General features: G+C 34.7%; 1 protein-coding gene across 2 annotated transcripts in view; it reads left to right on the forward strand.

The window, feature by feature from the left end:
• Window positions 1–12,282, forward strand: part of VWC2L (von Willebrand factor C domain containing 2 like) — a 106,844-nt gene extending 94,562 nt beyond the window's left edge. For both annotated transcript variants that reach the window (XM_037523991.2, XM_054700065.1), the window contains 2 exons: window positions 6,824–6,953; window positions 12,133–12,282. In XM_037523991.2, coding sequence (XP_037379888.1) covers window positions 6,824–6,953; window positions 12,133–12,176 — 174 coding nt within the window. In that variant the 3' untranslated portion in view covers window positions 12,177–12,282. The remainder of the gene's footprint in view (window positions 1–6,823; window positions 6,954–12,132) is intronic.
• The last annotated feature ends 979 nt before the right edge of the window (window positions 12,283–13,261 follow it).

A 13,261-nucleotide genomic window follows, 5' to 3' on the forward strand; every position in this document is an offset into this window, starting at 1 on the left:
TTATTATGTCTATGGGCAAAGATATATGTACCTCTTTACATCATTTATCTGTTTGTGTCTTCATACACCCTAGAGATATTCCAGAATGTATTATCAAATTACCAATATTTTAAAAAAAAGAACAATTACTTTTTAACTTGTATGCATATCATTTGAAGAACATTTGCTCACCAACAAAGGTGGTTATGAAGATTTGTGCTTTCAGTTTATTCCCTTCAGCAATATTAAAATCCTTAAAGAATTTTCAGCAGTATGTCCATAATTTGATAAGACAACCTTGGTGTTTCAAATATGCTCCAATCAATAGGGCAGATCCCTGAAGAGGTCACAGTAATCCCATTGGATGCAGGACACTGGGAAGCATTTTAGTCAGTGATGCAATGGGCCTTCTTTCAGATGATTGTGAAATTTGGTCAAAACTCATTGGATTCATTGATTATTAGGTGATTTCTACCACATGCAAATTACTGACTACAGGAGTGGCAGTGAATGTTAAATATTCTTGTACTCTAATTTTAATGTATATTTTAATGAAGTGAACAGTGAGATTCCTGACAGGCATCAGCAGCTTTGAAATAGTCTTCCGAATTTCTCCTACAGTTTGAAGGTAATGAGATTTGTTCCATAAAGTGATGAAATTTATGCCATAAATTATCCCTCAAAGAAAAGTACTTCTTAAAGCAGTACCTTTTCCTTTCTAGAGATCAGATTTTAGATAGTTGTTTAATGGAAAGTTTTCAGAAAAGCAATTTGAACTATATTCTCTTTGATAATTTTCACCCATTATCAAAGAAAAGGAGCACCACATGGCATCCAAAGCCTAGTATCACTTGGTAAGAAGGAATGTCATTGATATCTGTAGTGTCCTAAATCTTGGCATTCAGAGTATATCCCATTCATTTATGTATCCACCCTGTCCCTTCAACCTTCTACAATATTCACAGAAGGCTTTCTAGGAATCAAGTTTATTTCCCAGAATACTCAGGATGTGTTTCGTTGGAATTTGTATTCTAACCCACTCTCAGGAAACCTTTAAACTTGACTTACATTATAAAATGAGACTAGCTTTTTTTTTTCAGACCCGTTAGCAATTCCCCTGCTTATATTCTTGTCCTAAATTTGGTTATCATGCTGTTTTCTAGTACAATAAATATAATCATCTGATAGTTAGTCTAGCAGTGGAATGCTTGAAGGCTGATTTATCTTGTGATTCATACAATAGATATTATGAATTTCAAATTACCTTTAGAGAGTGAGTTTATGTTCATTGCCATAATATTGGAACCCAAATAGTAATTTCATAACTAACCATTAGAAACCTTCTCCCCCAAAGTACTCTTTATAATATTTAAATAAAATGCAAATATCTTAATAAATGAGGATCCTACCTATGCACTACAAACTCTGATGAAGCCACCCAGAGGTAGAACATAGATTATGCATGTTAAAAATGGTTTTTGAGTAATAAATGCTAAGAAGTCTTCTTGGTGCTGAGATACAGCAATGAACAATATACTCCAAGAAGTTTATAATCTATGGGGAAGGCAGATAAAAATAAACCAATATAAAGAAATTATTAAGATACTTTAATGAACTTTAAAGAACACTGAGTGAGCAATATGATGGAAAGATGGAGGGATAGTTAGAAAGGTCCTTCCTGGAGAGAGAGCATTTCAGCTGACATCTAAGGGTTCAGGAAAAGAAAATGGGTTTGTTGCTTTTCACTCTTTTTCTGAATATTTGTAATTCTCATTTTAACCATTCACAAAAATTTATCTAGAGGCTGCTAATATTTTTTCTTCAATATGATTCTGATTAATGATTTAATCATAGATAATTATGATTAACTCTAATATAATTTGTATTTCAATGTTTAATATTCATATATAATATTAATATAATTTAATTATATATAATTATGATTAATTCTATTAGTTCACAAATCCCCCCCAAGCCAAATTCTGTAACTTTATGGCAACCACCACTGAGCCCAGATTTCATTCTGAACCAGTTATCATCTAAATAGTCTTTTCAATGTAATTTTGTATTTCCAATTTTATACCTTTTTGAATGTTTTCTAGGCCATAACTAGCCAAGTATGCAAGTGAACAACAATGTTTACATGCCTTATAGCGACTCTAAGGTTGGTAATATTCTTAGTCCCATTTTATAGATTAAGACACAGAATGGTAAGGTATTTTCCCCAGGATTCACAATTAGTAAGTAAATCACCTGGGACTAGAATTTAAATACTGTGATGACAGAGAACTTGCTTTTAATCCTGATACCTCAGTGATGCAAACAAATCCAACTAAATTTTTTTTCTAATTTCTTAGGGTACAGCCTCTCAGCCTATAAGATTATCATCTTCAACTTCACCAAGTTAAAACAGTAAACTGTGTCTGTCTAAGTACACATAGCACATCTCAAGATGGTGACTATTTCCTCCTGACATCTCAACAAAGGCCATAAGAGCCACCAAATAAGTAATGATGCCACGAGGTATTGTTATGTGGACCAAGCACCCGAGCTTCCCTTGAGTATGGATAAGTCTCCGTGTATTCAGAATACAAATAAACATCTATTTTCTATAATATATGGAAAATTCTATACAACCAATCTGCAATTATGTGTCCTAATAACCTATGTAGTGTCTAACCACACTGGCTTCCAGATTTTCACAAAGAACAACTATAGCAGTTTTTCTGTATCTATTCAGTTATTTCAGCCATCCAAGCTACACATTTTCAGGCTGCTTATCTCATTGGAAAAAAAAAAAAATCATGGTGTGTTCCATTGTTTCTAAGACTTAGGTAACTCCCCCCGCCATTCCCACCAATTCTCAAAAATCACAGGCAGTAACATTGGGATTTCAGCATTAAGATCATTAGAAGTTAACCATTTTGAAAGCACTGGGTACTGCCAAGTTGCCATACAGCTACCGATGAGGACACCTTAGATTCTAGTCACTTAAACCAATATTTAAGAAAGAAACCCCATTTAATCTATGAAATACTTATGTTATTATTTATAAATTAATTTATTATAAAATAATATAATAAGCTTATTCTATTAATTATTCCTGATATTTATATATCTAACTGTGGCTACATTTATCTCAGGTATCCCCTTTAAGATTTAGAGACAGCTGGAAAATTTGGATTTGGCAGAAACTACAGATAATATACACAGCCTCTACTGAAACAGAGTTCTACAGTGACTATTCAAAAACTCTCAGCAGAAGATGCAACAGATTTATAACAGACATAATACTGAGATCATCTAGTAGATATGTTAGCAAATAAATTTGACCGCTAATCATAATATTAAGTAAAGATATTTATAGTGAATGTTATTTTACAGAGCTTTTATAGAAATGAAATACTGAGTTTTCTTAGAATAAGTGTTTTCTTGTAAAAAAAAAAATTTAGGGTATTGTCATTTGATCATTTTACCAAATCTCTAGCTGACAAAGCCATAGCCTAGTAATAACTTCACATGTTCCTCTAAAAAAAGGTAGTGAGAATATATTTTCTTCAGTACTTGGTTCCAGTATGCTGTTCCTCTAAGGATAGCTTTATTGTTTAATCTTTGGTTTTACAAGGACATTTTCAGATTTAATCTATAGTATTCACATTGAATGGTCTGATAAAAGGAAATTTGTAACCAGCTCACTGCTTAAGATGTAAAGATTTATTCAAATCACCAAACCTTTCAGAATTTTATGCTATAAGGAGGGACAGATTTTAAATGTCTGGACTTAACTGTCAAAATAGCACACTGATTCTTCCAGAAACTTCTCACCATTGAAGCAATGTCTTTTCAGAAGTGCAGGAGAAAGCCAGGGCAGTGGTGAAAGTGAAGCTGGGCCAGGGAACAAGCAGGGTGTCTGGTGAGCAGATGAAAGGACAAGGACAGAGGGGCATTTATCATGAGGACAATAAATTAAATTTGATTGAATGTTTAGAGTGGAAGAGGCACATGGACCGGAGAGGAAAAGAAATGAACTAAAAAAAGATTTGGGAAAAATAGTTTGATGAACACAAAGGAGATATATGTCTGAAGGGTTTCTAGGCCATGGAGGGGAAAAGGGAAGGTTTAGAAGAGGCTGATAGCTAGTGTACTATGTTTATTTTTCTAATTTATATTTCTTTTCAAATCCCTTCAAAAATCATGTATTCTTTAATCGTCAAGACTTGTGCCTGATATTTATATATCAGCTAGCGTACTATGTTTATTTTTCTAATTTATATTTCTCTTCAAATACCTTCAAAAATCATATATTCTTTAATCACTAAGACTTGTGGGCTTAGCTCTTAGGAGTATTTCTCAGGATTTCAGTACACAGGTGTCCATTGTCCCCCAGCCTCAGTCAGAGGCCTGGTGGTCTTTAGCAAAGCATCACCTCCTAGTGCTTCTCCCAGATGCCTACACATATAGTTACCAGACTCTAAGTTTTAAGGGTAACTAAGGTCTCCTGGTAACAACCTAACTCTGACTACTAGAGTTTTGGCTACAGCTCCATAATCATCTCTGTGCACCAAATGACCTAGTCAATAAAATCTCCTTCCTTAGCAAGGAAGTGCCTGCCATCTTCAAAATCACTTATTCTGTTAATCTCATTCCTCTGGCTATGTCCTGCATATAGAAGTATACCAAGCCTTGAAAAATAAACTACTCAGATGGAAGGGAACAAACAGTGCTTCTTCCTGTCACGTGGCAATATGGTATAGTGGTTAAGCTGCCTGCATTTAAATCCCACCACTGCCCCTTCCTGCCTATAGGACCTGGAAAAGCTATTGGGTCCTCTCTCAGCCTATTTCCTCATCTGTGACATGGAAATAATAATAAATCTTCCTTCATGGAGTTATTGCAAGGGACAAGCAAACTGATACAGGTAAATTTTTCCCCATGATGCCCACTGGATGACCCTGATGTTTTCATCCATCTGTGCTGAGAATCTAAGAGTTCAGCAAAGGACCACAATTCTTTTAAAGTAAATATTTTCCATTGGAAAATTTAAGGTCTCCAGCATTTTTAATGGCAGCATCAGTTTGCTAGAGTTGTACGCAGGAGCTGACAGGAATTATCAGGCCCTCCTTTGGCAAGAAGGAAAGCAGCAAGAACAGTCACAGCTGTTGAAGGGCAGGGTGTGAGAGCGATTACATTAACAGCTTCCCTTTTCACTCACGTTGGCAATAAATGCAGGCCAAGTCCTTTCTGTACCACAGAAAGCTGTGCAGAAATACTCTGCAATTAACCTAGGAAAGGGGGACAAACTGACAATTTTGCTTGGTATTCAAGATACTACAATGGGGCTTGCAAGTATAAGGAGCAGTAGAGCAGCAAGAATTTGATCTCTCTCACTGTTCATCATTCAAAATCTCCTCCATCAAACAGTGTGCTGTGGTATCAAATCTTTTTGTTAGTTAAGTGAGATTACTCTATGTAGGAGTTTCAGGAAAAACACCAACCCTTGGTGTTGATGATCCTATAGTCTGAAATGCAGAAACCCAACTCACCACATAGAGAGGTTAATTGTACCTCTCCAAGTAAGAAATAGCAATAGTTTCTCCACAGATTCTATGGCACATTCTCTTCTTTCTAACACAGTTGAAAGTAAAATCAATCATTGAAAGCTAGATTATCATTCTTCAGCAGAAATCAAAGATAAAATGAACTTTAAAGTAATTAGTTGAAAGGTTTCCACCCCCACAGACTACCTGCATCAAGGAACCCAAATTGTCAGTGTCAGGAAGAAACAAGAGCTGACTGGAATTATAGATAGTAGCCACTGGCACAAAGGCAGGGGGCTTTATTTAACATAATTTGGAAGTGAGCAATGTGGCATTGGGGTATTTGGTGGGAGGCAGAATTTTCTGGAACTAATGGCTTGATTTGAGAAACCACTGGAGGCCAGTGTTATACAAGGTCTCATAAGTTCCATGCATAGCATCTCACTTGTACAATTTCTGAGACCTCCAAGTTTTTTCCAGAATTCAAAATCTGTTTTATGAGAAAGGAGAGCTAGGACTTTCAAAGGATGAGATTATTTGTGGTGCAGACTGTTTCTAGGAAAGAAAAAGAACAGAAAAATCCCAGAATTATCTTGGTCGGTAAGTATCATGAGGACAGATTGTTTTCTGCTTTTTTACTTTTGCTTCTGAATTAGTCACCTTTCAATTCTATTTTTAGTCTTTGACTCTTAAGTAGTGGCTATTTAAGTCAATTTCAGTTCATAAACACAAGGAAGCAAGATGAAAGGTAGTCACTAAGCCTTTCAAGAAGCAATATCGGGATGTTTGGATCACAAATCCATCTCCTCTCACTGAAAAAAATGCCATTTAAAATCTAAGGTTAGCTTGAAAAAAAGTTCATTCAAAGGGTAAGGATGCCCTCTCACCATTTTCCTATCTCTCAGTGATCTTTTCCTTTCATTGGAAGAAAAATGACAAATGGCAAAAATGTATTTCACATGTTCCAGTAGCATTCCTGTTTACCAGATTGTTCCTGACAGAACTATCAGTTCACCTGGGGGAAGAAAACCCAGGAGGTGACATATTAGTTGTCCAAACGTTTCTTTGGAAAAATGGACAGGAGACATAGGGAAGGTCATATATGAGCCTCGGGTTGCACTCTCCCTGGCAGCCCACCCTGGCGAGGGTGTCCAGGCTGCCTTGTATGAAGAACCACGATGCACACGGTAAACGGAGTTAATATAGTAAAGCCAAAATAAACACTGGTGTTTTGTCTTCTGACAGCATATAAATGTGCAAGCATTAAGTTATAGGAGAAAAGGGGCTAATTTTAGATTTGTTCCTAGCCCTCTCCATGTGAATGGTGTCGCTGTGAGCCCAGCAATGAAGTTCACTGTGTTGTAGCAGACTGCGCAGTTCCTGAGTGTGTCAACCCAGTCTATGAACCAGAGCAATGTTGTCCTGTCTGCAAAAATGGTAAGACCACACTGCATTAGCTTTCAAAGAGGGGTTAGTGCCAAATACAAATACTTCACCACTGCACACCATTCGATGCAAGAGCCCTATAACATCTGCCTGTAGCTTTCAATAGGGGCATAGCCGATTTGTATTTTTATCCCAACTTAAGAGTGAAAATAAACCAGCAATGGGTGAATCATAAAGCTTTCCATCTGGGGAATTAAAGCTCTTCTAAGCTGACTTTGTTGTGATCCCTATTATTTACTGTTGATTTATAAGAAGAATATTAGAAAGAACAACACAGTACCATATTTTGTAGTGACTGGAATCTCTCTTGTGGAGGCTCTGAAGCATTTCACCCCATTTCATAGTACATAACCCAGATTAGAGAGAAGGATAAATGCCAGGTATTTTGCTTTGGGCATAGATAAGCCTTTAGGTTTAAAGTTATCCAATGAATACAAATTCAATTATTGATACACTTAACTTGAAGCAAGAAAGAATAGAAAGTTTAGTGCTTTTCTTCTAGGTTTTACTACCCTGGGAACTTGCTCTCATAATAATTGCCGCCGAGGGGAACTTGATTATTAAGATTATGGGTTTCTCTTTGGCCCTCATGGAATGGAGACATTGAAATACTATCATATACTAATCACCCAAAATCAAAGTGATACTGCAAAGGAGACAACGTAGTATCGTAAGTGCAGAACAGTCTACCAGAGAAGTCAATATCACTCTTGTCCTAGTGGCCATGTACTACCAAACAATGAACCTTCACTGAGTCACAGTTCACAAGTACAGTGAATACCTGCTTGCAAAAAGCAGTTCTAAGTTCCAATTAAGCTGAGGTTATTCTAATTCAAATGGATCTCTAGCTCTTCCCATAAGTTCTCCGTGCTCGGCTCCCTCAATTACACATTTTTTGTACCGATTTTGACATTACGTTAGCTCACCCATTAGTCCTTTGTAGAATTAAAAGCAGTGAAGAGAAGGATCAGGTTTTGTTTTTGCTTTTTTTAAAGCAGCTCTGGTTGTTTTTATGGTAATGACCATGTATTGGTACCTTCCCAAAGAACTTAAGAAGCCTCATGACATTTTTGCAGGCATAGTTTTTACTATTTCTGATTATATTTATCTCTTAAGTTGCATATAACTGTTCATCAGGATTATCTTCTGCTTTTTATCCCTCTCATCTGACTGACCAATGGCTTCTTTCCAAATCATGACGAGTGTTTAGTGGCCATCTCTCTGACTTACAGGTGGAAATAAACATCCTCCTGTAATTCAAACTTATCTAAGTATATGCAAAAACATCAAGCTTAAGACTTTATATTTTTTAAAGGATTTGGAAGAAACAGGAAAAGGTACAGGAAAGAACAATAAGATGTTTTAATGACTGAAAAATAGGACCTCCGAGGACAGACTGAAGGAGTTAGCATAATTTGTCCTGGAGAAGAGAAGACTCAGGGGAGACCTAACTGTCATCCAGTATATGAATGGTTAGTCTAAAGTGGAAGAGGACCTGTTATTTTTCATTTTCTCCAAGGACGGAAGGAAGGAAGAAGACAGCTACCTAATCAATCTTCAAAAATAGGATAGGCACGTCTTTGACTGAAGACTGATTTCTTTTCCAGAAGTAACTGTCTGAACAGGTCCTGTTGGAACCTCTCTCTTCCCTAGATGGCCCTGGTTGGCTTGGTTTCACATTTAGGTTAAAGACAACCATGTTTACCATTCAAAATTCATGTGGACACACAGAGTACTCACAGAATTAAATCCCATTGGACCATGTATTGATAATAGATGTTTTACATATGCATCCGCCACATCACCCTAGTTACCTCACATCACAGCCTTTACTATATCCAAAATTAATGTCGCCATAAAATAATCAGCTATCTCAAACTAGTCATGTTCAATTTGATGCCACACAAGATTACCCTGTATCGTGTACCAGTGTAGAAATTTTTCTTCAAATGATACCCTTTTGTACTAAAAAAGAGACTGATTGGGCTTTAACTGTTCAATTAATTCACTAGTTAGTAATTTGTTCATATCTCTAGTAACTCTATCTTGAGCGAACAAGGTATATTAGGTAAGTCTGACTTTTTGTTCATGAAGCACTAGAAAACAATGACTTCTGTTCTCTCTTTCCACTTCCATACAAATGTTTTTATTTTTTAAAGAAGTGAACCTGAATTAGAATTATTAGGAGGACTAACACACATTGTAATAGAACATTATGACACACAATCACTTTCATTAATGAATGCCACTAACTAGTCACTTGTGCCAAAAAGGTAAAGTACAATCATTATCAAAGAAAAGCTTATCAAGAACCCTTGGAGAATCCTTGTGACCACCTGTGGCAGCAGTATTTTATGGAGAGGGCAGACTGAGCCTTATTCTTGTTTACTGTCATTGTAAGCCAACCCTAGAAAATAGATACAGGTGACCAAGTGTAGAAGAGCAGGGAACATAGGGAAGGTGTTTACTAAGACGAATATAACTATTGATAGAACAGTTTCTTAAATTTCCAAGATATGATAATTCTATCTCACTCTATCTGATGAGTTAATTTACCCATTATAATGTAAATTATTTTTTAAGCTATAAGACTATTTTCTTAGATTAAAAAAGATAAAATCTACTCTTCAAGGTAGAGGCAAGAGGCTTTAAAGTAAATAGTCATAACACTTTCTACATTTCTTGAATCTTCATAAATGTTGAAAATTTTCAGTTTGCATAAATGCTGATTATCTTGGCTGTCAAATACTTTCCTTTTACATACAAAGATTGATTTTGCTCTCCCTAAATTATAACTTGCCAAGAGCACAAGGCATTAAAAATATAAAATAAAAATTTAAAGCAACAGAATTTCCCATATCTAATCTTAAAACTCAATATTCGGCTAATATAAACATCCTTGTCCTGAGATTATTTAAGAGCAAGGAAAAGAATATGATACAAACATGATATATGTATAGTTTTCCCAGAAGAGGTAGTTTACCAATGAAAATATAATTATCTTTCAAAATAAATATTTTTTAACATTATGAAATACATAGTCATCTCCCAAGATAAATGATAGACTTCCCTTACTCTCCATAGCATAATATGTGAGAATAAATTTAAAGACATACTTTTAACTAAAAGTTTTCTCTAATGATGTAAAACAGAAAAGATAGTTTTAAATTTCCTGTTCTCAATGATTCTTCAAACCAGATTTCTGCTGGTTATCAAAGAATATAGACAAGTCATAAAACATATTTAAGTTAGTTTAGTACCAAGAAAAAACTGTCAAGTTAGCCTGAATAAAAGGAAAACATTAAGGAAAGATTTAAGAGACTAGGCAGAGTATATGGATATATATAAGGGTAACTTTTTGAGTAGGAGTGTTATAGGGTTCATGTAGGAATTTATTGTTTTAAAAATATTATTAAGCATTTGCTTCTCTCTCTTCTATATGTTTGCAAGAGTTAGCAATTCTAATGTTTTCCTGAAAAATATGACATTTCCAGACTCTCTTCTTCCCTCAACATTGTGTTATTTTTAACTATAGTTCAGCCCCTGGCCTTTCCATATAAATTAATGAAATATCCTTATGGTTTTTTATTTGTTTTTATATGAAAAAAAAGCATAGAAAGTTTTCCTTAAGAAGAACTAGTTTGGAGTGTCAGATAAATATTTCAAATATTGGGAAACTGTCCATACATTGGACTAGCAAAATATTTGATCATTAGAGCATCCAAGTGGCTAAACTGCATTTTTTCTATATTTCATCAGTCGATACGTCACTTGGATATATAGATAGTAATTATTCATGGTTCTGAGGGAAAAGTTACTTCATGAAAAATTGTAATACAAAGGAAACAAGTACAAAATCCTCCCAATACATTAAGTGAGGAGTTTTCGTCTCCTTCTAAGTTAACTGAAATTCTAAACCCTCTTCAAATATTTAATTCCATATCCATTATCTGCTTTATTTTAGTAGTGATACAAATAAAACAGGAAATAGACTAGCCAAAAGAACAAATGGGGAAAAAAGATAACAGAGAGATGGTCAAGCACAAACAAGAGTGAGAAAAAAAAAAAAAGAACTTTATAGATGTCTAATGCTTAGTCAAAGTATTAGGATAAAAATATGAGATACAGGGCCTCCCTGGTGGTGCAGCGATTGAGTGCTGGGCTGCGAAGATGCCCCCAGCCTCTGCAGTTCCAGTTCGATCCCCGGCCAGCCGGCAAGGGTCCCACATGGCATGCAGACCTCGCCTGCAGCGCCCGCTGCTCCCCTCAGCAGTGTATTTTGTCAGTCTGCCTGTTCTGCTCCTCGCTCTGGCTCTGGTGAATTCTCTCACCCTCCTGCACTTCTGACTGTACCCAGTGCTTGTATAAATAAATAAATAAATCTTTAAAAAAAATGTGATACATAGAATTGCTACCATCCCTAATAAAGAATCCCTAGAAACAAATAAGAGAAAGAAAATCAATTTCACAGGGAAGAAAATGGGCAGAAGGTGCATGAAAGAAATTCACATGCTTAACCTCACAAGGGTTAAAACAATAAGATATCAGGGTTGTACTAGTAAGATTTTGTGACTGATAATACCTCAAATTGGCAAAGATACTAAGGAGTTTTTTAAATGTTGGAACAACTTTATGAAGATGCTTTTTCTATGAAAGTTTTTGTGTAACTTGAAGTCAGCAGTTCTACCTCCTGTTTGTTGTACTGCATTCATGCTTTAAATTTTCACAGTTTTAGAGTAAAAGGTTGGGAGAAAAACTAATTGTACTCAAAGTAATGAAATATAGTGCAACCTTTAAAAAGACCTTATTAATACTTTTTGTTATGATACACTGTAAAATAGACAAGGACTATGTAGTAGACTATACTTTTAAGTAATATATATTTAAAACATTTTTATTTTAAATTAACATAAAATTTTAAATAGGTAGTAAACTTGTATGTTCCTCGGAAATGGGTTAAGTGGACATGAAATTGAACATTAATAATGATTCAATGATTAATTTTAAGGTGTGGAAGTAAAAAAGTTAAAGGGAGAAGAGACAAGAGCAAATCCCTTTAATACATTAATCATTTAAAGATTAATACAGGAAAATAATGCAAAAATTATTCTCACTAATAATCAAATTAGATTATTTTTATTTTTTAAACCCTTTTTTGTTATTTTTGTAGGTGGAATAAAGAAAGTTCTGGAAGAATACACAGCAAATTTTTAACAGTGATCCAGTGATCAGAAGAGTAATTAAAGAGTAGAAGTAAGAAGGTAGTAGCAGTGGCCCTTGGCTTTTCACTTCATGGATCTTTTTACTGACCTCTTTATTTGAATTTTCAAAAAGCTGTTTTATTTTTATAACTTAAAAGATTTTATCAAACCTTTAAAGTAAAAATAATTGTAATATTTAAACTCAGACAAAAGCGAATTATTTTTTCTGGAGTAAACTATTGACACAGACTAAAGATTACAAAGAAAAAAATAGAGGACAATTTTACTCAAGATTATTAATGGGGAAATATTGAAATGCAATTACAAAGTCCCCAACTTAAAACTTTTGGGTTATGGATTTTAGAGAGGGAATGGCCTTCATGTATTGTATACTTGTGTAATGTATTCTATCACCAGTGGATCTAGGGAGGTGTTCTTCTATCAGTCATATGAACATTTATTTCTGCAATAAAATATGTGATAATCATGAGACTGAATAAATAACAAGTCTCACATTATGTGAGGTCAAATTTCAACCCCAAGTTTTTTGTATTTAAATTATGAAAAAACATTGGGTTTTCGAGATTGTGCAGAAATTGTATAATTTTTACATAATAAAATATATCTACCACAGTCCCAAAACAGAATCATGTTTCATAGGTTAACAGTAAAGGTATTCTCAATAAAATCATGCAAAAGAGAAAGATGCCCACTACTATTTAAAATTTCAAATATAGTAGGTAAGAACTAACTAATGAGAAAAAAAGGAGAAAAACTGATAAAGAGGAGGGAAATCGGTTGCCATATGCACATAATTGTATACTTGAAAATCCATGAAAAATACTAAAGACAACAGGATGAAAATTGAATATTCATTTTCTCTCGCTCTACCCCTCACTCACTCTTCTCCCCAATTATAACTGCAGAGAGATCAATAAAAAAGTTTATAAACATATTTAACAGTATGAAAATTTAGTATATGATAAAATTGTATTGCAAACCAATGGAAGGAAAAATGGTTTGTAAAAGAAATGGAACTGGGAAATTTGGATAATCGCCTAAAATAATTTAATTCTTACCTTATCTCAACACTCAGGA

This window comes from Talpa occidentalis, unplaced genomic scaffold (assembly GCF_014898055.3).
Source record: "Talpa occidentalis isolate TD23 unplaced genomic scaffold, MPIMG_talOcc4v2.1 talOcc4.3, whole genome shotgun sequence".
Classification (NCBI taxonomy): domain Eukaryota; kingdom Metazoa; phylum Chordata; class Mammalia; order Eulipotyphla; family Talpidae; genus Talpa; species Talpa occidentalis.